Source organism: Pholcus phalangioides, unplaced genomic scaffold (genome assembly GCF_987345545.1).
Source record: "Pholcus phalangioides strain wild (caught in Gottingen) unplaced genomic scaffold, Ppha-v1.0 ptg000004l_1, whole genome shotgun sequence".
Lineage (NCBI taxonomy): Eukaryota > Metazoa > Arthropoda > Arachnida > Araneae > Pholcidae > Pholcus > Pholcus phalangioides.
The window spans coordinates 34,027,435-34,041,697 of record NW_028301597.1 but is presented as its reverse complement, the minus strand read 5'-3'; the positions used below and the strand labels follow the sequence as shown (position 1 = coordinate 34,041,697).

General features: G+C 39.9%; 2 protein-coding genes across 6 annotated transcripts in view; one reads left to right on the top strand and one right to left on the bottom strand.

The window, feature by feature from the left end:
• Positions 1–14,263, bottom strand: part of LOC149087125 (kelch-like protein 17) — an 86,989-nt gene that overhangs the window by 8,250 nt on the left and 64,476 nt on the right. For 4 of the 5 annotated variants that reach the window (XM_089231375.1, XM_089231378.1, XM_089231379.1 and 1 more), the window contains exons 6-11: positions 13,097–13,310; positions 12,957–13,004; positions 10,802–10,946; positions 9,790–10,046; positions 7,555–7,628; positions 7,189–7,370 (exon numbers count right to left, since the gene is read on the bottom strand). In XM_089231375.1, the coding sequence (XP_089087501.1) occupies positions 7,189–7,370; positions 7,555–7,628; positions 9,790–10,046; positions 10,802–10,946; positions 12,957–13,004; positions 13,097–13,310 (920 nt within the window). The remainder of the gene's footprint in view (positions 1–7,188; positions 7,371–7,554; positions 7,629–9,789; positions 10,047–10,801; positions 10,947–12,956; positions 13,005–13,096; positions 13,311–14,263) is intronic. The other variant, XM_089231377.1, reaches the window with a different exon arrangement.
• On the top strand, positions 966–3,120 carry LOC149087126 (uncharacterized). Its single transcript, XM_089231380.1, has one exon. The coding sequence runs from the start codon at positions 1,057–1,059 to the stop codon at positions 2,896–2,898; it is 1,842 nt and encodes a 613-aa protein (XP_089087506.1). The 5' UTR covers positions 966–1,056; the 3' UTR covers positions 2,899–3,120.

Sequence of the window (14,263 nt, the reverse complement as noted above, 5' to 3'; positions counted from 1 at the left end):
CGGCCCTGCACATACATAGTACCTCCATGATAAGGAGGGGGATTAGGAAAATGTGTTCCATTGAGATGCATATAGGCTGTCCATTTGCAAAATACAGGCTTGTATATCACATTTCTTTTTATATCATTGCTGAAATAAAAAACTAAGACATGGATGGAGATATGGGGGGGGGGGGGAGAAGCCCAGAGTCAGAGGTGAAGCCGACTGATCTAATGTAAATGCGTATATAATGATAATATATTAACTGACATCATTCGGCCCCCACCCCCAGACTTTCAAGTCAATCTTCGCTTATGTTTTAAGAAGGCGAGATAACTCGCCAATGCCGGGGAGAGGATTGAGAAAGTGGGGAAACGTTCGATATTTTCTGTCCTCAACAGCTGGTGCGACAACAATAACGGTACTTTCATTCACCTTCCATCATCGCTGAGATAAATCTTGTTTTTTCCGTTTCATTGTTCAAATCAATATTGTTGAAAATGGAAATTCCAAAAACTAAAATTAGTCTTTTTTTAAATGCAAGTCCAGAAAAGCATCGAGAAAAAAACAAAAACCAAGAAATTTAATGTTTGAATTTTTTGTCAAATGTCGCATCTCTGTGTCATGGAAAATTCTGAAAAAGATGAGTGATTTGTTTTTCCTAACAATTATGTGTGGAAACGTAATTCAGACACAAATAGAATTTTTTCTTCCCAATACGGGACATCTGGTAATCACATGTCATTATGTATTGGAAATTTGAATTTGCAAAAAATAATTAATTGACAATGAAATGAGTTTTTCAAATTGATCTCGTAAATTTTAAACTGAATCTGTATTATCTAAACATTATAAAATTGAAAGACCTAGATTGTGTGTTAATAGTCGAATAACAGATGGCGCTAATATCTATGGTGCTCTCGGTGATAAGTCCGGAGAGGCATTACGACCCAAAAATTAATCGGCAATTCAATTTTTTTTGAATTTCAGCCACGGCGTCAACGTCGTATTTGATTGGGATTCAGATGTTTTTCCTTCGACATTGTGAGTTTTTGCGTTGAATTTTTACAAAAAAAAATGAGCGCTGTTGACTCCGTTCCGCCGCCGAATTCTTCGGGGCTGAGCGTGAGGAGGAAATTCAAGCCGCTGATTTTGAGTAGCAGCAGCGACGATGATGAAGGGACTCCGGGTGTAAACAAATGCCTCTTCAAAACTCCCTCATCCTACGATAAGAGTTACGTCAATGGAGGTTCTACCCACGGTAAGGAAATAACCTCCTCCTCGCCATCAGCATCTCCAAAATCCTCCTCATCTTCGGATGACTTTGGATCAGTGAGTAAGAGAAAACCCTTGCGTCCTATACAACAAAGCAGCACGGACTGTAGTGACACCGATGAGAAAAACACTCGTACTTCCTTGAATAATCACCATCTCTTCCAGTTGCCATTGAAATCAGTGCACGAGAGGGAAAAACGGGACAAGAATGTTAGACATGCTTCGTCTTCTCGAGAGAAATCGCTTCTTCCAGGTAAAAGCACGGGTGTGCGTTGTGGTGAACATGTTGTACAGCATGCAATGGATGTGGGACAACTAGAAAAACTCATTGGTTGTTCTCAGAAACTATGCAATAGTAAAGATTCAAGTGAATCAAAGGTATCCAGAAATGTATCCAATTTCCCGAAAGAGAACTATTTCACACCTAAAAAAACATTGGTCACAACGACGGCTGAAATGAATTCCAATTCAGTTGGCTCAACTTTGAATTCGGCTAAAAGAATAGGTAAAGTCATGCCATATACATTTTCAGGGCGTAAGCTTAAGTCAGTATTAGTTCCAGATGATGAAACGAGCTCAGATGACGCCAATAATAACCCAGTTACATCAGCGCACAAGGAGAAATTTGACAAGAATGTTAAACATTCTTCGTCTTCTCGAGAAAAATCAATTTCTCCAGGTAAAAATGCAACAGTGCATTGCGGTGAACATGTACAGCATGCAACGGATATGGGACGACTAGAAAAGCTGATTGAATGTTCTCTGAAACTATCTGATAGTAAAGTTGCAAACGCATCGAAGTTATCCAGAAATGTATCGAGTTTCTCAAAGGAGGACTATTTCACACCTAAAAAACTGGATTCTACACATGGTGAAATGAATGGCAGTTCAACTAGCTCAAATGTGAATTCTGTCAAAAGAATAGGTAAAGTAACACCATATACATTTTCGGGACGTAAGCTTAAGCCAGTGTTATTAGTTTCAGATGATGAAACAAGCTCTGATGATGACAACGACTCAGTTACCCCTGTCGCTCGGAAATTATGTGGTGATAGCAGTGGTGGGTCCATGGCTAAATTCAGTTTCTTAAAGTCTCTATCACCTTCCACTCCAGCTATTCAAGCGAATCCAAGTGCGCTGAAGTTTAGAGACAACTTTGATGGGACCAAAGTCGAACTGGCGCAATACCTGTACCGTTTATTTAATGAGAAGGTTTTCTGTAATAAGTTGCCAATGGACATGACCCTGATCTGGAACAGTAGCCTCACAAGCACTGCCGGATACTGTAAGACGATTCGCAAGGAGGGCATGACTACTTGCGCTATACATCTATCTACGAAAGTCCTGACAACTGCAGACAGGCTTCGAGATACCCTTCTTCATGAAATGTGTCACGCTGCTGTGCGTCTAATAAGTAAACTCAAGGAGGTGCATGGTCCCATGTGGAATACTTGGGCCTTGCGTTGCACCATAGCATTTCCAGATGTCAAAGTACCAAAAAGATGTCATAACTATGTTATTACTTATAAGTATAGTTACAAATGCACAAATTGTGGGCAAACTTATGGCAGACACAGACAGACAATTGATGTTGCTAGACACAAGTGCGGCAAATGTCGTGGTACTTTAAAACTATGCATGTAAATGATATATATATATGTAGATTATAATTTATTGTGAGACTATCCAATGGTTCTTTATATATATGCATGTGTATATTTTAACAATATTCATATTTGGGGGAATGCTCACAGAATAGCAGCACCACTCGAAATTATATGTTCTTAATGATGTTCATTCTCGCTAACCAAGGCTTGACAACAGGTCGCCATGGCGGCTAAAAACTTGGAATTGGTGCCTAAAAATTATTAGCTATAATTAAATCAGACTCTGAAACAGCTTTACAAATCGTTATTGTGTAGCATGCATGGGACATGTAAAGGCTTTGACTGGTATTTATTTTTTCGACCAGATGCAGGCATATATAGAAGTTCTTCAGTTAACAAGCTTGATTCATTCCGCTCATACGCTCATTATCTGATTCACTAGTATATCGATGATATTGTTTTTACCTCTAACCTCTATCTTCTTTTTGTCCTTTTTTCTATTTTTAAATCGGCTCAGCAGCGAGGTGAACAGCAACTTGTCTACTTCTCCGATGCCAGTATCACAGATAATTATAATTAACAGTTTGACTAATTTACAATTTTTAACCACCTTTCTTTTAATTTCTTGTATTTCTTCAAAAATTTTGATATTTTAAGTTACATGCCTGATTGGATGTGTAAATATTCGGGAGTACACTAATAACCCAAGATATAACATATACCATGGATATAACATGGTTTTGTTATCCCCGATATTTGTCTCATTTTCACCTGTTATTACATACCCAACTTAAAACATTCACTGTGGATATAACATATCAAAAACTCGTGTAATCTAGAAAAGAATTCGGATATAACATATTACAAACAAAAACCTGGGAACCTGACTTATTTGTACAACATTCATTGTATTTGGATTATACATTAATTTTTTTTTTTTTTCACAGAAAGCAGTTTAAATTTCTTTAATAATATAAAATTTAGTTGCATTCAATCAATGTACTGATAGTTGGCTTTGTAATGAATCAGTCATTGATTCAGGGGATGATTGTCCTTAACACCCCTCCCCCCCCCCCTCAAACAGCCAGATATACAATTGGAAAATAGATTTGTCCCGTAAAATATAGGACAAAATTCACTGTGCTCTCGCTAATTGGCCCGCCCTAACATATTGCTCTGGATTCACGCTTCTGATAGTTAGAGAATAGCTAAAAAGTATCAAATATAGTTATTCTGGCGGTAAAATTTCTTGTTATTCAAAAAAAAACTCCTCTCTTTCCACTGTATGTCGTTGATGCTTTTCAAATCATCCAAAAAAAATGTTTACTTTTCTGATACTGTTTACTTTTGGATCACCTGGTAGATGGCAGTGAATAAACTAACACCTGCTGTGCTTGGGAAAAGCAGGAATCAAACCTGTTTTGAAATGCTGACGACTTTGGATGAAAACTGTTCCAATAAACTCAAATAATATCAATGAAATCAATTACATTAAACAAAAAAAATTTATGCATGGCCATATATCTTATACTCTAGTAAATTTCTAAAATTCCTCGGAAGATTTCCAAAAACTATTTCCAGGTAGCAATAAATTTAATTACGCGATGCATAAGCTTATTTTGCCTGCGGCAATCTCAATAGTACATTTTATGCATGTATACAACTGTTATGTAAGCCAATTTCAAAACTGCGCTTATAACATGCACTTCTCGAATCATGGGGGAGGGGTATCTTATAAGCCAGAGGTCTTCAACCTTTTTCTAGTCGCGAGCACTGCCAGTGCCCATCATCAAAATGAGAGCACCTTTACGGCAAGTTTGACATACAAATACGTGAAATCAGGATGATTTCAATCCTTGAATGCAATTTGTACAGGGTATTTAATTGGAACATTGACAAGTGCTCGTGAGCCCAAAATTGGACACGAGCATCAATCACTCTGGATGCATCGGGGAGCATCATGGTGCTCACAAGAAACGGGTTGAGATCCTTCTTACAAGCGAACTTGACTGTATGTGTGGCCTGGGTCTGAAGACCACATAATTTTTGGAAATTGGGCCAGTGTACTTATCCTTGGGAAGGGGCTCCCCCAAGTCCCTGACAAGTTAAAGAAGGGAAAAAAACACTATATTTTGCTTTTGAATCATTTCTCGGGAAATGAAAAAATTTCTTAGCGGCTATAAAAATATGGCTGGTGCCAAAATTTTTTGTTGAACTCTTCACTAACCTTTTTTTCTATTTTTTTTCTTTAACACTATTCTCGACAACCCAAACAACTACCTGTGCAGCCATTCATGCCGAAAGCTGTTATTTTAAGTGATTGAAAGTACAAACATACTATATATTAATATAATAGAAACAAGCAAAGGTACGAGACGAAATGGCAAATCCATAGGTGCTGATTCTTTCAGTTTACCCTGTCAATCCTTCCTTAGAATAATTTTAAATCTTTGATTTCGGTAAAGAATAAAAATTCAAATAGGCTTTATGAAAAAAAAAAGATTTTTGTATAAAAAATGTTGTGTTTGCCCAAATTGCGGGAAAATACCGGAATGTCCCAGCCAATAGTATAGATATATATCATATAGACGCCCTCTGTAATCTCCAAAATTATCCCAGACTTTCCCTTTTGTTTTCTATGACTTTTTTTTCAGTAGCAAAAACATTTCGTCACTTGACAAACCACCAATTTTTTTTAGTCTGGGAATTACGTAAGCACCTACGTGAATCTGGCCTCTGAATCACGAATGGTACCGATATTCTGTGAGAGTTCCATTTTGAGTCGTAATGAATTGCTTTAAAGAATGAAGTAGATGTTCGCAATGACAAAACTTTTGATATATATATATATTTTCAAGTTTCTTGTATTAATTTTCACAGTTCAATTTGATATCAAGAAACAGTTGCCGTGTAAGATAGGTCTTAAATATACTGCTTCAGGATGAACAAACATTTTGCTCTGTAATATCTGAACAAAAAAGGGGTGATATATATATATATTTGTATTTTATATAGAATGTATTGCAGGACTTGACAAATTCCAGGTTGCCTTGGCGACCAAAAACATTTCCGTTCAAGGAGTTGTGTTCCTCCCGATTTGGCAAAAATTTCCTGTGTGAGCTCTGAATTGTAGAAGGGCAACATCAGAGTTTTAAAAAAAGCAGCACATTATCCTGAACCATTTTTCTGGGGAGTGGGGAGGGGAGATACATCTTGTGAGTATTGTGGTCAGGGTCTGATTTTTTTTAATCAGATTTGTCAAGCCCTGATTTATCTATGATATGGATTCAGAATTATGTATAATATATATATGTCAGAGCTGGGGCGTGCCTTCTCGAGTCCTGGGGTAGACATTTTCAGGGGGAGGGGGGGGGGGAGCTTTAAAAAAAGAAAACATGCACAATAAGTGCACATTAATTATGAGGCCCTCCAATTGGCTTAAGGCTTCAAGCAGTGACCAGGTTGCCCCCAATCTAGTTACGGCCTTGATGTATGCATGCAATGCATTTTAAAATTTCCCATTATTGAATAATTAGTTATTTACAGACATTGCTGTGATTTTTTATATGTGCCCATGTATAAATGTACAATTTTATTTTCATATTATACATCTTTTTTGTATTAATCATTTTTGATTAAAATTTTGTCTTGTTCTTTTCTTTTAATAATACAATGAATTCTCAATAATCCGGCCGTGCGCTTGTCCGGCTTGTCTAGTAATCCAGCATTTTTTAGGCAGGATTTCTTCGAGCGTATAGAAGAGGGAGTCACTGCATGTCTTTGTATGCAGACATTTATATTGTTTAAATTGACCTCCAGTAATCTGGCACACCCTGGTCTGATATGTACTGTATTAACAAGAGTTCACTGTATTACACAAATAGTAGCTATCAAGAAGTTTTCACAGCCGTTGTTGGTGATATTGCAAAAAGATTTTATTCTATTTGGCCATCATGAAAGAACAAACGCATTCAGTATTTCATCCGCTCAAGTGACTGGCAGCAGATGGATCTGTGGTTTTACTGCCTGTGTGGGGGGGGGGGGGGGCATTTTATTTTACCATTCTGGTCTAATTTTTTGACCACTCCTTCCTCAAATTTGCTGCCCTGGGCTATAGCCAGTTTCCCCCCATAATTTCTTTTCTGTCTCTAAATCACTCTTTTGATCACTCACATGCTTGCATACTTTCTTGATCACTCACTGACCTGGTACCTTAGTCTCTAGGTCACTCTTTTGCAATAACTGACTCTGTTTCTGGCCACCTTGGTCTCCTCCATGATCACTTCTCGAACTTTTCAGAACGTATCATAAGGAAATAAGAGCTTACCTTCGTGTGTGCATTGAAGCCATTGCTTCCCATGCTCCTTTTACTGGATCGAACCTTTCCACACTGCACATGCACAGACTTCCATCATTTCCTCCAACTACATACAGCATTCCATCTAATGCAGCAACACCACAGCTGCTTCTTCTGTTAATCATTGGAGGTAGATGCTGCCACTTTCCTTCCTGTAACATATAAAATAAACGTGATTCACGGAAGTCAGGTGAACCACTTCATTTTGGGAACTTTGCTCATCAAATCCACATTGCATGTAAATTCATAAGTGAAACTCCATGTACTAGTAACTAGGATGAAAGCTTTTCCACAAGCTGCAGTATGCTTTTTGAAAGGTCTTAAGAAATACCTTACCCTTGGATCAAGCCTTTCTACTGATGAAATGTAATTCACACCATCGTAGCCTCCAACAGCATATATAGCACCATCTGTAATCATGGAAAAACCATCGTTCAAGTCAGTTTGGTTCTAATATATTGAAAAACCATTCTTCTCAGTTGTCACCGATGTTATAAATGAAGAAAATAGTTGCAGTGGATCCCGCTTATAACATTTTTTAAGAAACTATTATGAAAAAACATCGTAAGCAAGAAAATGCTTCAAATGGGAAATCTTAATGAGAATCAGTTACGACCATAAAAATAAGTTGTACTAAGCGGGAATGTTATTAGGGATTTACTGTAGTTCTCAGACTTTTGGCTTCAGCTGTTCTCTCACCTTATAAATCAGATATCTTTACCCTTCCCTGCCTTGTATCAGTGATAATTTATTTGCACACCTCTTGTGTGTGTGTCAGTGATCATTTACCAGTGACTTGCTTGTCAATTATGAGCTCTTACGTGCAAATGTTCAGGTAAAATTCAATTTCTGTGCCTTTCACCTAAGGTTTCCTCTCATCCTGTATAGTTATATTATAAGAGGTGGCTTTTACATGCCTCTGTGCTTGTCATTCTTTTGGTTGGTTGCATGCTTTCATACTCTCTTAGTCATTCACTCCTAGGTCACTTTTTATTCCGCACATGCTGGCATGCACACTTAAGGATCTCCAGCCGTTGACAGGCTGGCAAGCCAGTTGTGCATTGAAGACCCCCCCCCCCCTCTTTCAATCAATCTTTTGGTCGCATGTATGCTTGCACCCTCTAGGTTATACGCTCTTTTTGGTTAGATCACCGACCTTGTTACTGTATCTGTCAGCCACATGCTTGCATACTCTCAATACTGGTTTCTGTTTTGGCCAATCATTTGCTTCACTGTTTTGGTTACCCATATGCTTGAGCACTCTTTCAGGAACTCATTGACCTGGCCCGCTCTGTCGGCAGAGGCGGATTTTTCTTTGCATGAAATATTTGAGGCAGCTTAGAGTTATTGGTAGAAATAAATTCCAGCATCCCCCATTTTTTTTTTTGCATGGCCCCCACGAGGTCGGGCTGATAGGGCTCGAGACGATTCTCATCTCATTTTGTTTTTCACGCTATAAATTCCCTATAAAGGGGGCCGCTCCGGGATGGGGAGACCATGGTTTTTGTCATCTGGGGCTACAAATTTTCCAGCTACAAGATTCTATTTTAATTTTCTTGACCGCTCATTCCTCAAAATTGTCACCCATTCTGAACTTGCCGCCCTTAGCTATATATAGCCTGCTTAGCTCCCTTTGTAAATACGCCTCCAAAATTATATCCGCAATGCTTTTATGATAGTAACATTCGTGCGACACCTCCCTGGGAGTAGCGTCGCACACTTGGAGAAACATTACTATAAAATAGTCTCCCCTGTTACCGCACATAGGTTTTTTTCTGTTGGTATATTACAAGGATTCTTAACCTATAGGTCGCGATCCAACCTTAGGTAGCAGGGGCTTTCCAGATGGGTCGTTCGAATCCACTAACAGCCAGGAGCTTTGTGAGAAAATTCGTACGACCCTGCAAATCAAGTTTGGGTTGTGACTCATAGCTCAAACGCCCCATGGGTCCCGACCCAAGCTTGATTCGCAGATCTAGGGAGGGTCGAACGAATCAGCCAAGAATTTTTGAGCTATGGTTCCAGCTGGATTTGCGGGGACTTACAAATCCACTTACAGCCAGGTTTTCTTGAGCTAAGGGGCATGGTCTAAACTTGATTCGCTGGAGCCTTCGAGATAGGTCGTACAAATCCAGTTGTAGTCTTTTAATTCATTTATTGCTTTTCTGGTTTCACTAATTTCGAGGAACAGCAAAAGTCCCATAGTCTTTGCGACTAGATGCTTATCTTGTTGATTTTGGTTTTTGTGGTCGCACCTGATAAGACCCCGGTATATGATTGAACGGGAATATACTGGTAATCACCATCCAGGGCCGCAATTAGATGCTCGGTCAGCCGGGGCAAGCATGCATTTTGGCGGCGCCCTCCCCCATGATGTTGAAGGAGAGGTTAAAAAGTGAAATTTATGCCCCCTGTGGTTTAGTGTCTCGACCCACCTGCATCCCCTCCCCCCCAGTTGCGGCTCTGCCGCCATGTAGCCTGAATTGAAATTTTTCCAGATACATATTAGAAAAATAATTGTATTCAACGTCGTGTGTATTGTATTTAAGAGCATGCGACAGATGCGAGTACCTAAGACACCGAGCCTGCAGTATCTCCGTCTCGTGTCCATTGCAGCCACCGATGACCAAGTCGTGACCAGCTGGTCATATCTCTCGACGCTGTTGAGGCAGGAAGCTCCGTCGTAGCCGCCAGCAACGTACAGCAGTCCGTTCAACGAGGCCACACCTAAACAGCTGCGTTTCGTTCCCATTGGCGTGACTGGTGTCCAACTGTTCGTCAGAGGGTTGTAGCTCTCTGCTGAGGATAGATCTTTCGTGCCGTCGTAACTAGAAAAATCAATGTTACACTGTGAGAATATTCTACAGAAAATGTATTTTTTTAAAGTTGAAACGATCATGAAATTAAATTATGCGGTGAGAGTAAAAGACCCGAGTTTCTTGCAGGGCCATCTTAACTCTTTAGGCGGCATGGACGAGATATCTCGCCTCCTTAAAGGCCTTTTATTTTATCCTAGACATTTTGTAAAGTTGATTTCTCACAGGAACACTTTTTTTCTGTACCCCTTTACACCTACTGAAAATCGGAAGAAAGCCTATTTCATTAAAAAGATGTGGCATTTTGAATGACGTTCAGTGATTTCTGCTGTGCCGCTGAAAGGGTTAAAAGCTCTATGAGCACCTACCTAGATCTTCCACACTTGCTTTCGAAAATCATAGTACCAGATCACTACGGCCCCTACGCAGTGCCGGGGTAGGGTTACATGCGTAGACCAGGGGTCGTTAGAATCCACTTATAGCCAGGGATTCTTGAGATGTGGGTCACGGCTCAAACTCGATTCGTGGGGGGGCTCTTAGATCAGTCGTACAAATCCACTAACAGTCCTGTTGTAAATGCACTTATTGCGTCACTGGTTTCACTAATTTCAAAAACAAACAGCCCCCATGGGCCAACACGCTGATCTTGTGGATTTTGGGTCGCGGTTGAAAAAGGTGAAGATCCCGCGAGTTAATACGGTCTCGCTGCCGTGCCGAACAAAACGTTACTTTGATGATTAAGATCTACAAAAAAATGTGCAGCTCACCCTCCAACGGCGTATACCAATCTCCCGACTGATGCGACACCAGCTCTCGACCTGCGATGTGAAGTTGACGCTATCGGTGACCATCTATCTGTGCGCGGATTGTAGTATTCGCACTCGCAATGTATTGCGAATAATGACCCGCCACCTGTGGGAAAGAACGAAAAACGTGATTGAAGAGAATGAAAATCCATTATAACAAAAACGATAATTTATTGGCATTATGTGGTGATTCATAAATAATCATTCCATGGATTCCGCAACTTTGAATGCACCCTTGGAGATGGAAATTCTCGAGGCACTACAACGTTGCCAGTGCTGTCTTAACGCACGGATCGACCCGGAGGGGGGGGGGGGGAGCTGCTCATGACAATGAGATTTGATTAGAGTTTTTGAGATTAAGCATGTAAATATTGGTGGGCAGGCATTTCTAGTCAGGTGGGAGCCTTAGAAAAATCACTTTGCCCGGAGGAGGATAGTGTGGTGTTTTCAAGACGGGGGTACCCTAAATAGCTGTCGACACTTGTTAGGAGTTATATCACAATTTATTTTCTCAAATATACACAGTCAAGTCATATTTATTGTGACAACCTCCTATTTATTGACACCAACAGCGTGTAGCTAGAAAAATAAGACGAGTCCTGATCTGGCTTGGTGCAAATATCAGGTGAGATATAAGCATTGGAAAACGCTATTTAATGAAATTTCTGAAAAAAAAATTTATCGGCCGATATCTAGGACGGGTGTCACATCCGAGTTGGAAAGGCAAAAAAAAAAAAAACATGGTCAACGGGCATCAAAAATAAGACCCTTACGGGTAGAGGTTTTACCCTTACAAGTGACACCACTGTGATTAAATGAAGCAAAACGCACACGAACATAGCCCCCCCCCCCCCATATTTCATTTGAGTGCTTCACACCTGTGTTTTTTTGGTTTTTTTTCACAGGTCTCTGTGGGCAGTGGTAGTGCGAGACATCCGCCAATGTATGAGCCGCATCAGTAGAAAACTTACGGCTGCGTTCCAGCTAGGTAAAATGCATAAAAAAAATTAGTTTTCCCTGCAAATCATTTTCCATCCAATACATGCACAGTTGGAATTTTACAGCCGAGACGTTTTTTCCTTTTAATTTTTCTGCAATTAGTTTTTTATCTCTACTCCTGATTACCTCACCGATCTCGCATCCCTAGAGCTGCCCCCTCTTTGTAGCCCCCACTTTTGATCAAGTTGTCCTTTATTCGGTTTTCCTCTGATTTGATCTTAGAATAGTGGTTCTCAACCTTTGGGAGCCCGCGAGCCCCGGTCATACATACGACTGATGAGAAATTAATGACGAAAAATGAAACAGTGAATTTCTCAGGTCAATCTGGCTGATGTCAGAGCCCGGCGGTTGAGAAACACTGCCTTAGAGCATCTCGGGGGATGGGGGGGGGGGATTAAAGCCATATGGCCCTTGGTTCAGAACCACTAGATTATTTAACGATCATGCCCCCCCCCCCCCACACATCCTGGTGCGAATGATGAGAATCGTCCCGGTCCCCAGGGCTGGAGCTCTTGTCATCCCCACCCTTGTGGGAGGGGCATAACGATGATACCCTGCGTGTCACTTGCTGTCATACAGGGTGTTTCACGAAGAGCAGCAAAAAGGAATTCTACGGTTTGATTCTGAAATTGAAACAACGATAATCAACAAAAAAAAGTGGAAATTCAGCTGTAATAGTGGCACCCACGTAAAATAATAATTAGGGAAAATATAACATTTGAATTTTTTATAGGGATTTTTACCAATTTTCATAATGTTTTTAGCATCAGAAAAATGTTCGATACATTTTTGCACGTGAAAAATGACAAAAACCTACTTTCGATCACTGATATCACTGCAAAGTTTTAATCAAATTTCACGGGGGATTAATTTTAATAATTGCAATTTTTCTCATTGAGGGCCGTGTAAAAAAAATTTTAATTTTTTGTCCCGCAATTACTATTTTTATGGATGTGCCGCTATCATTGAAGAATTTCTCTCTATCCACTAATCATTTCGCTTTACATTTTCTTTCCAACATTAGAATTGACTGTAGAGTCCTTTTTCTTTTTGGACAAACTTCGTGAAACACCCTGTATGTCTTTCTAGTAGATATTATTAGCGCGACAAAACTCGCCTATTTTTTTGTCACTCAGTTTTCCGTCCGGGGTCTTCATGCACGGTCCTGAAATTAAAGACGTATTCATTTGAACAAAAACAAAATCTGACAGAATTTGGCGATCAGTTGAGATAGCGTTTAATGGAAGAATGCCTCACCTATGGCGAAGAGGTACGGCCTGAGTCCCTCGGGCTTCCTGTGTGTCGTCCTAACGTTGACCATGTTGTTCCTCTGCTCAGGAAGCAAGTGATACTTCATCGCTTCGATCAGCAGATCCTTACCTTCTTGGCTGGATTGCAGAAGGGGTTCCGCCGCTACTTGAGACAGGAGGAAGTCCCTACCGATCAAGGGAAGCCGGACATGATGTAGAAGCTACACGGGGCACAATAAAAAAGTCTATTCATAAATCTGGACTTGAATAATATAAGTCGAATGCGATCTTCTCTATTTTTTGCTGCATAATTCAGCGACATTGTTTAAACTTTTTCATTCATATGTACTTGCTATTCGCTCTAGGCCAGGAATTTCCATGACTTCTCACATTTACTTCATCCTCAGAAATTTCGAATATATCCAACTGCCAGACCTCCAGGTGTTTCGAAAATTGCCGTGACACACCGGTTGATAATCTTATCCCCTATTTAAACGTTCGGCAAAAATTTTTCTCCAAAACATTTTGTGGCAAACTAAACAGATCTATTGGAAACTCAAGACTAGGCCGTGCGGGAAGGGGGGGGGGCTGATGGTGTGATCCACCCCGAAATGTGAGAAAACGGCTGATATTTATATGGAATAGCATGGTTACGTCTATTGTTTTATCATTTTGGTCCCCTACGAAAGAAATTTCTGGTCACTCAAATTTCTTCTCTACGTGCATCATAGTAGAAACCTCCCCACCTCAAAATCGGAACTAATTAAGATTGGAACCTGTTTTTCGGATAGCGAAAATATCAATTGAAGAGCGTATTTTCAAAAAGGAACATTTCCATTTTTGCTAAATTTACAGTCGAAGTAAAAACATTTTTTTCTTCGGAATAGGCTGCTTTACAGAAATAGAAAACAGCCAAAAAGGTGGCATATATATAGGAATGGTAGAAGAATATTTAAATACTGTGTTTCTTGATCGACATTTAAGGGAGTTATCAAGATTCGAATTTTGGAAATGTTCCGTTTTGAAAGAAAATTATTGTGGAAATGTTAGCTTTGATTAAAATTTGAGCTGGTCAAGTCTGAGAAATTGGAAATTCCTACGTCACTTGTTGATTCCAGACAGCTTTAACTTATCTGACGGAGCTCATCCCAAAGATTCATAAACCGTTAAAAAG

What these genes read in the sequence shown, in the direction of transcription:
- LOC149087126 (XM_089231380.1), top strand. Translation starts at nt 1,057, where the DNA reads ATGAGCGCTGTTGACTCCGTTCCGCCGCCGAATTCTTCGGGGCTGAGC.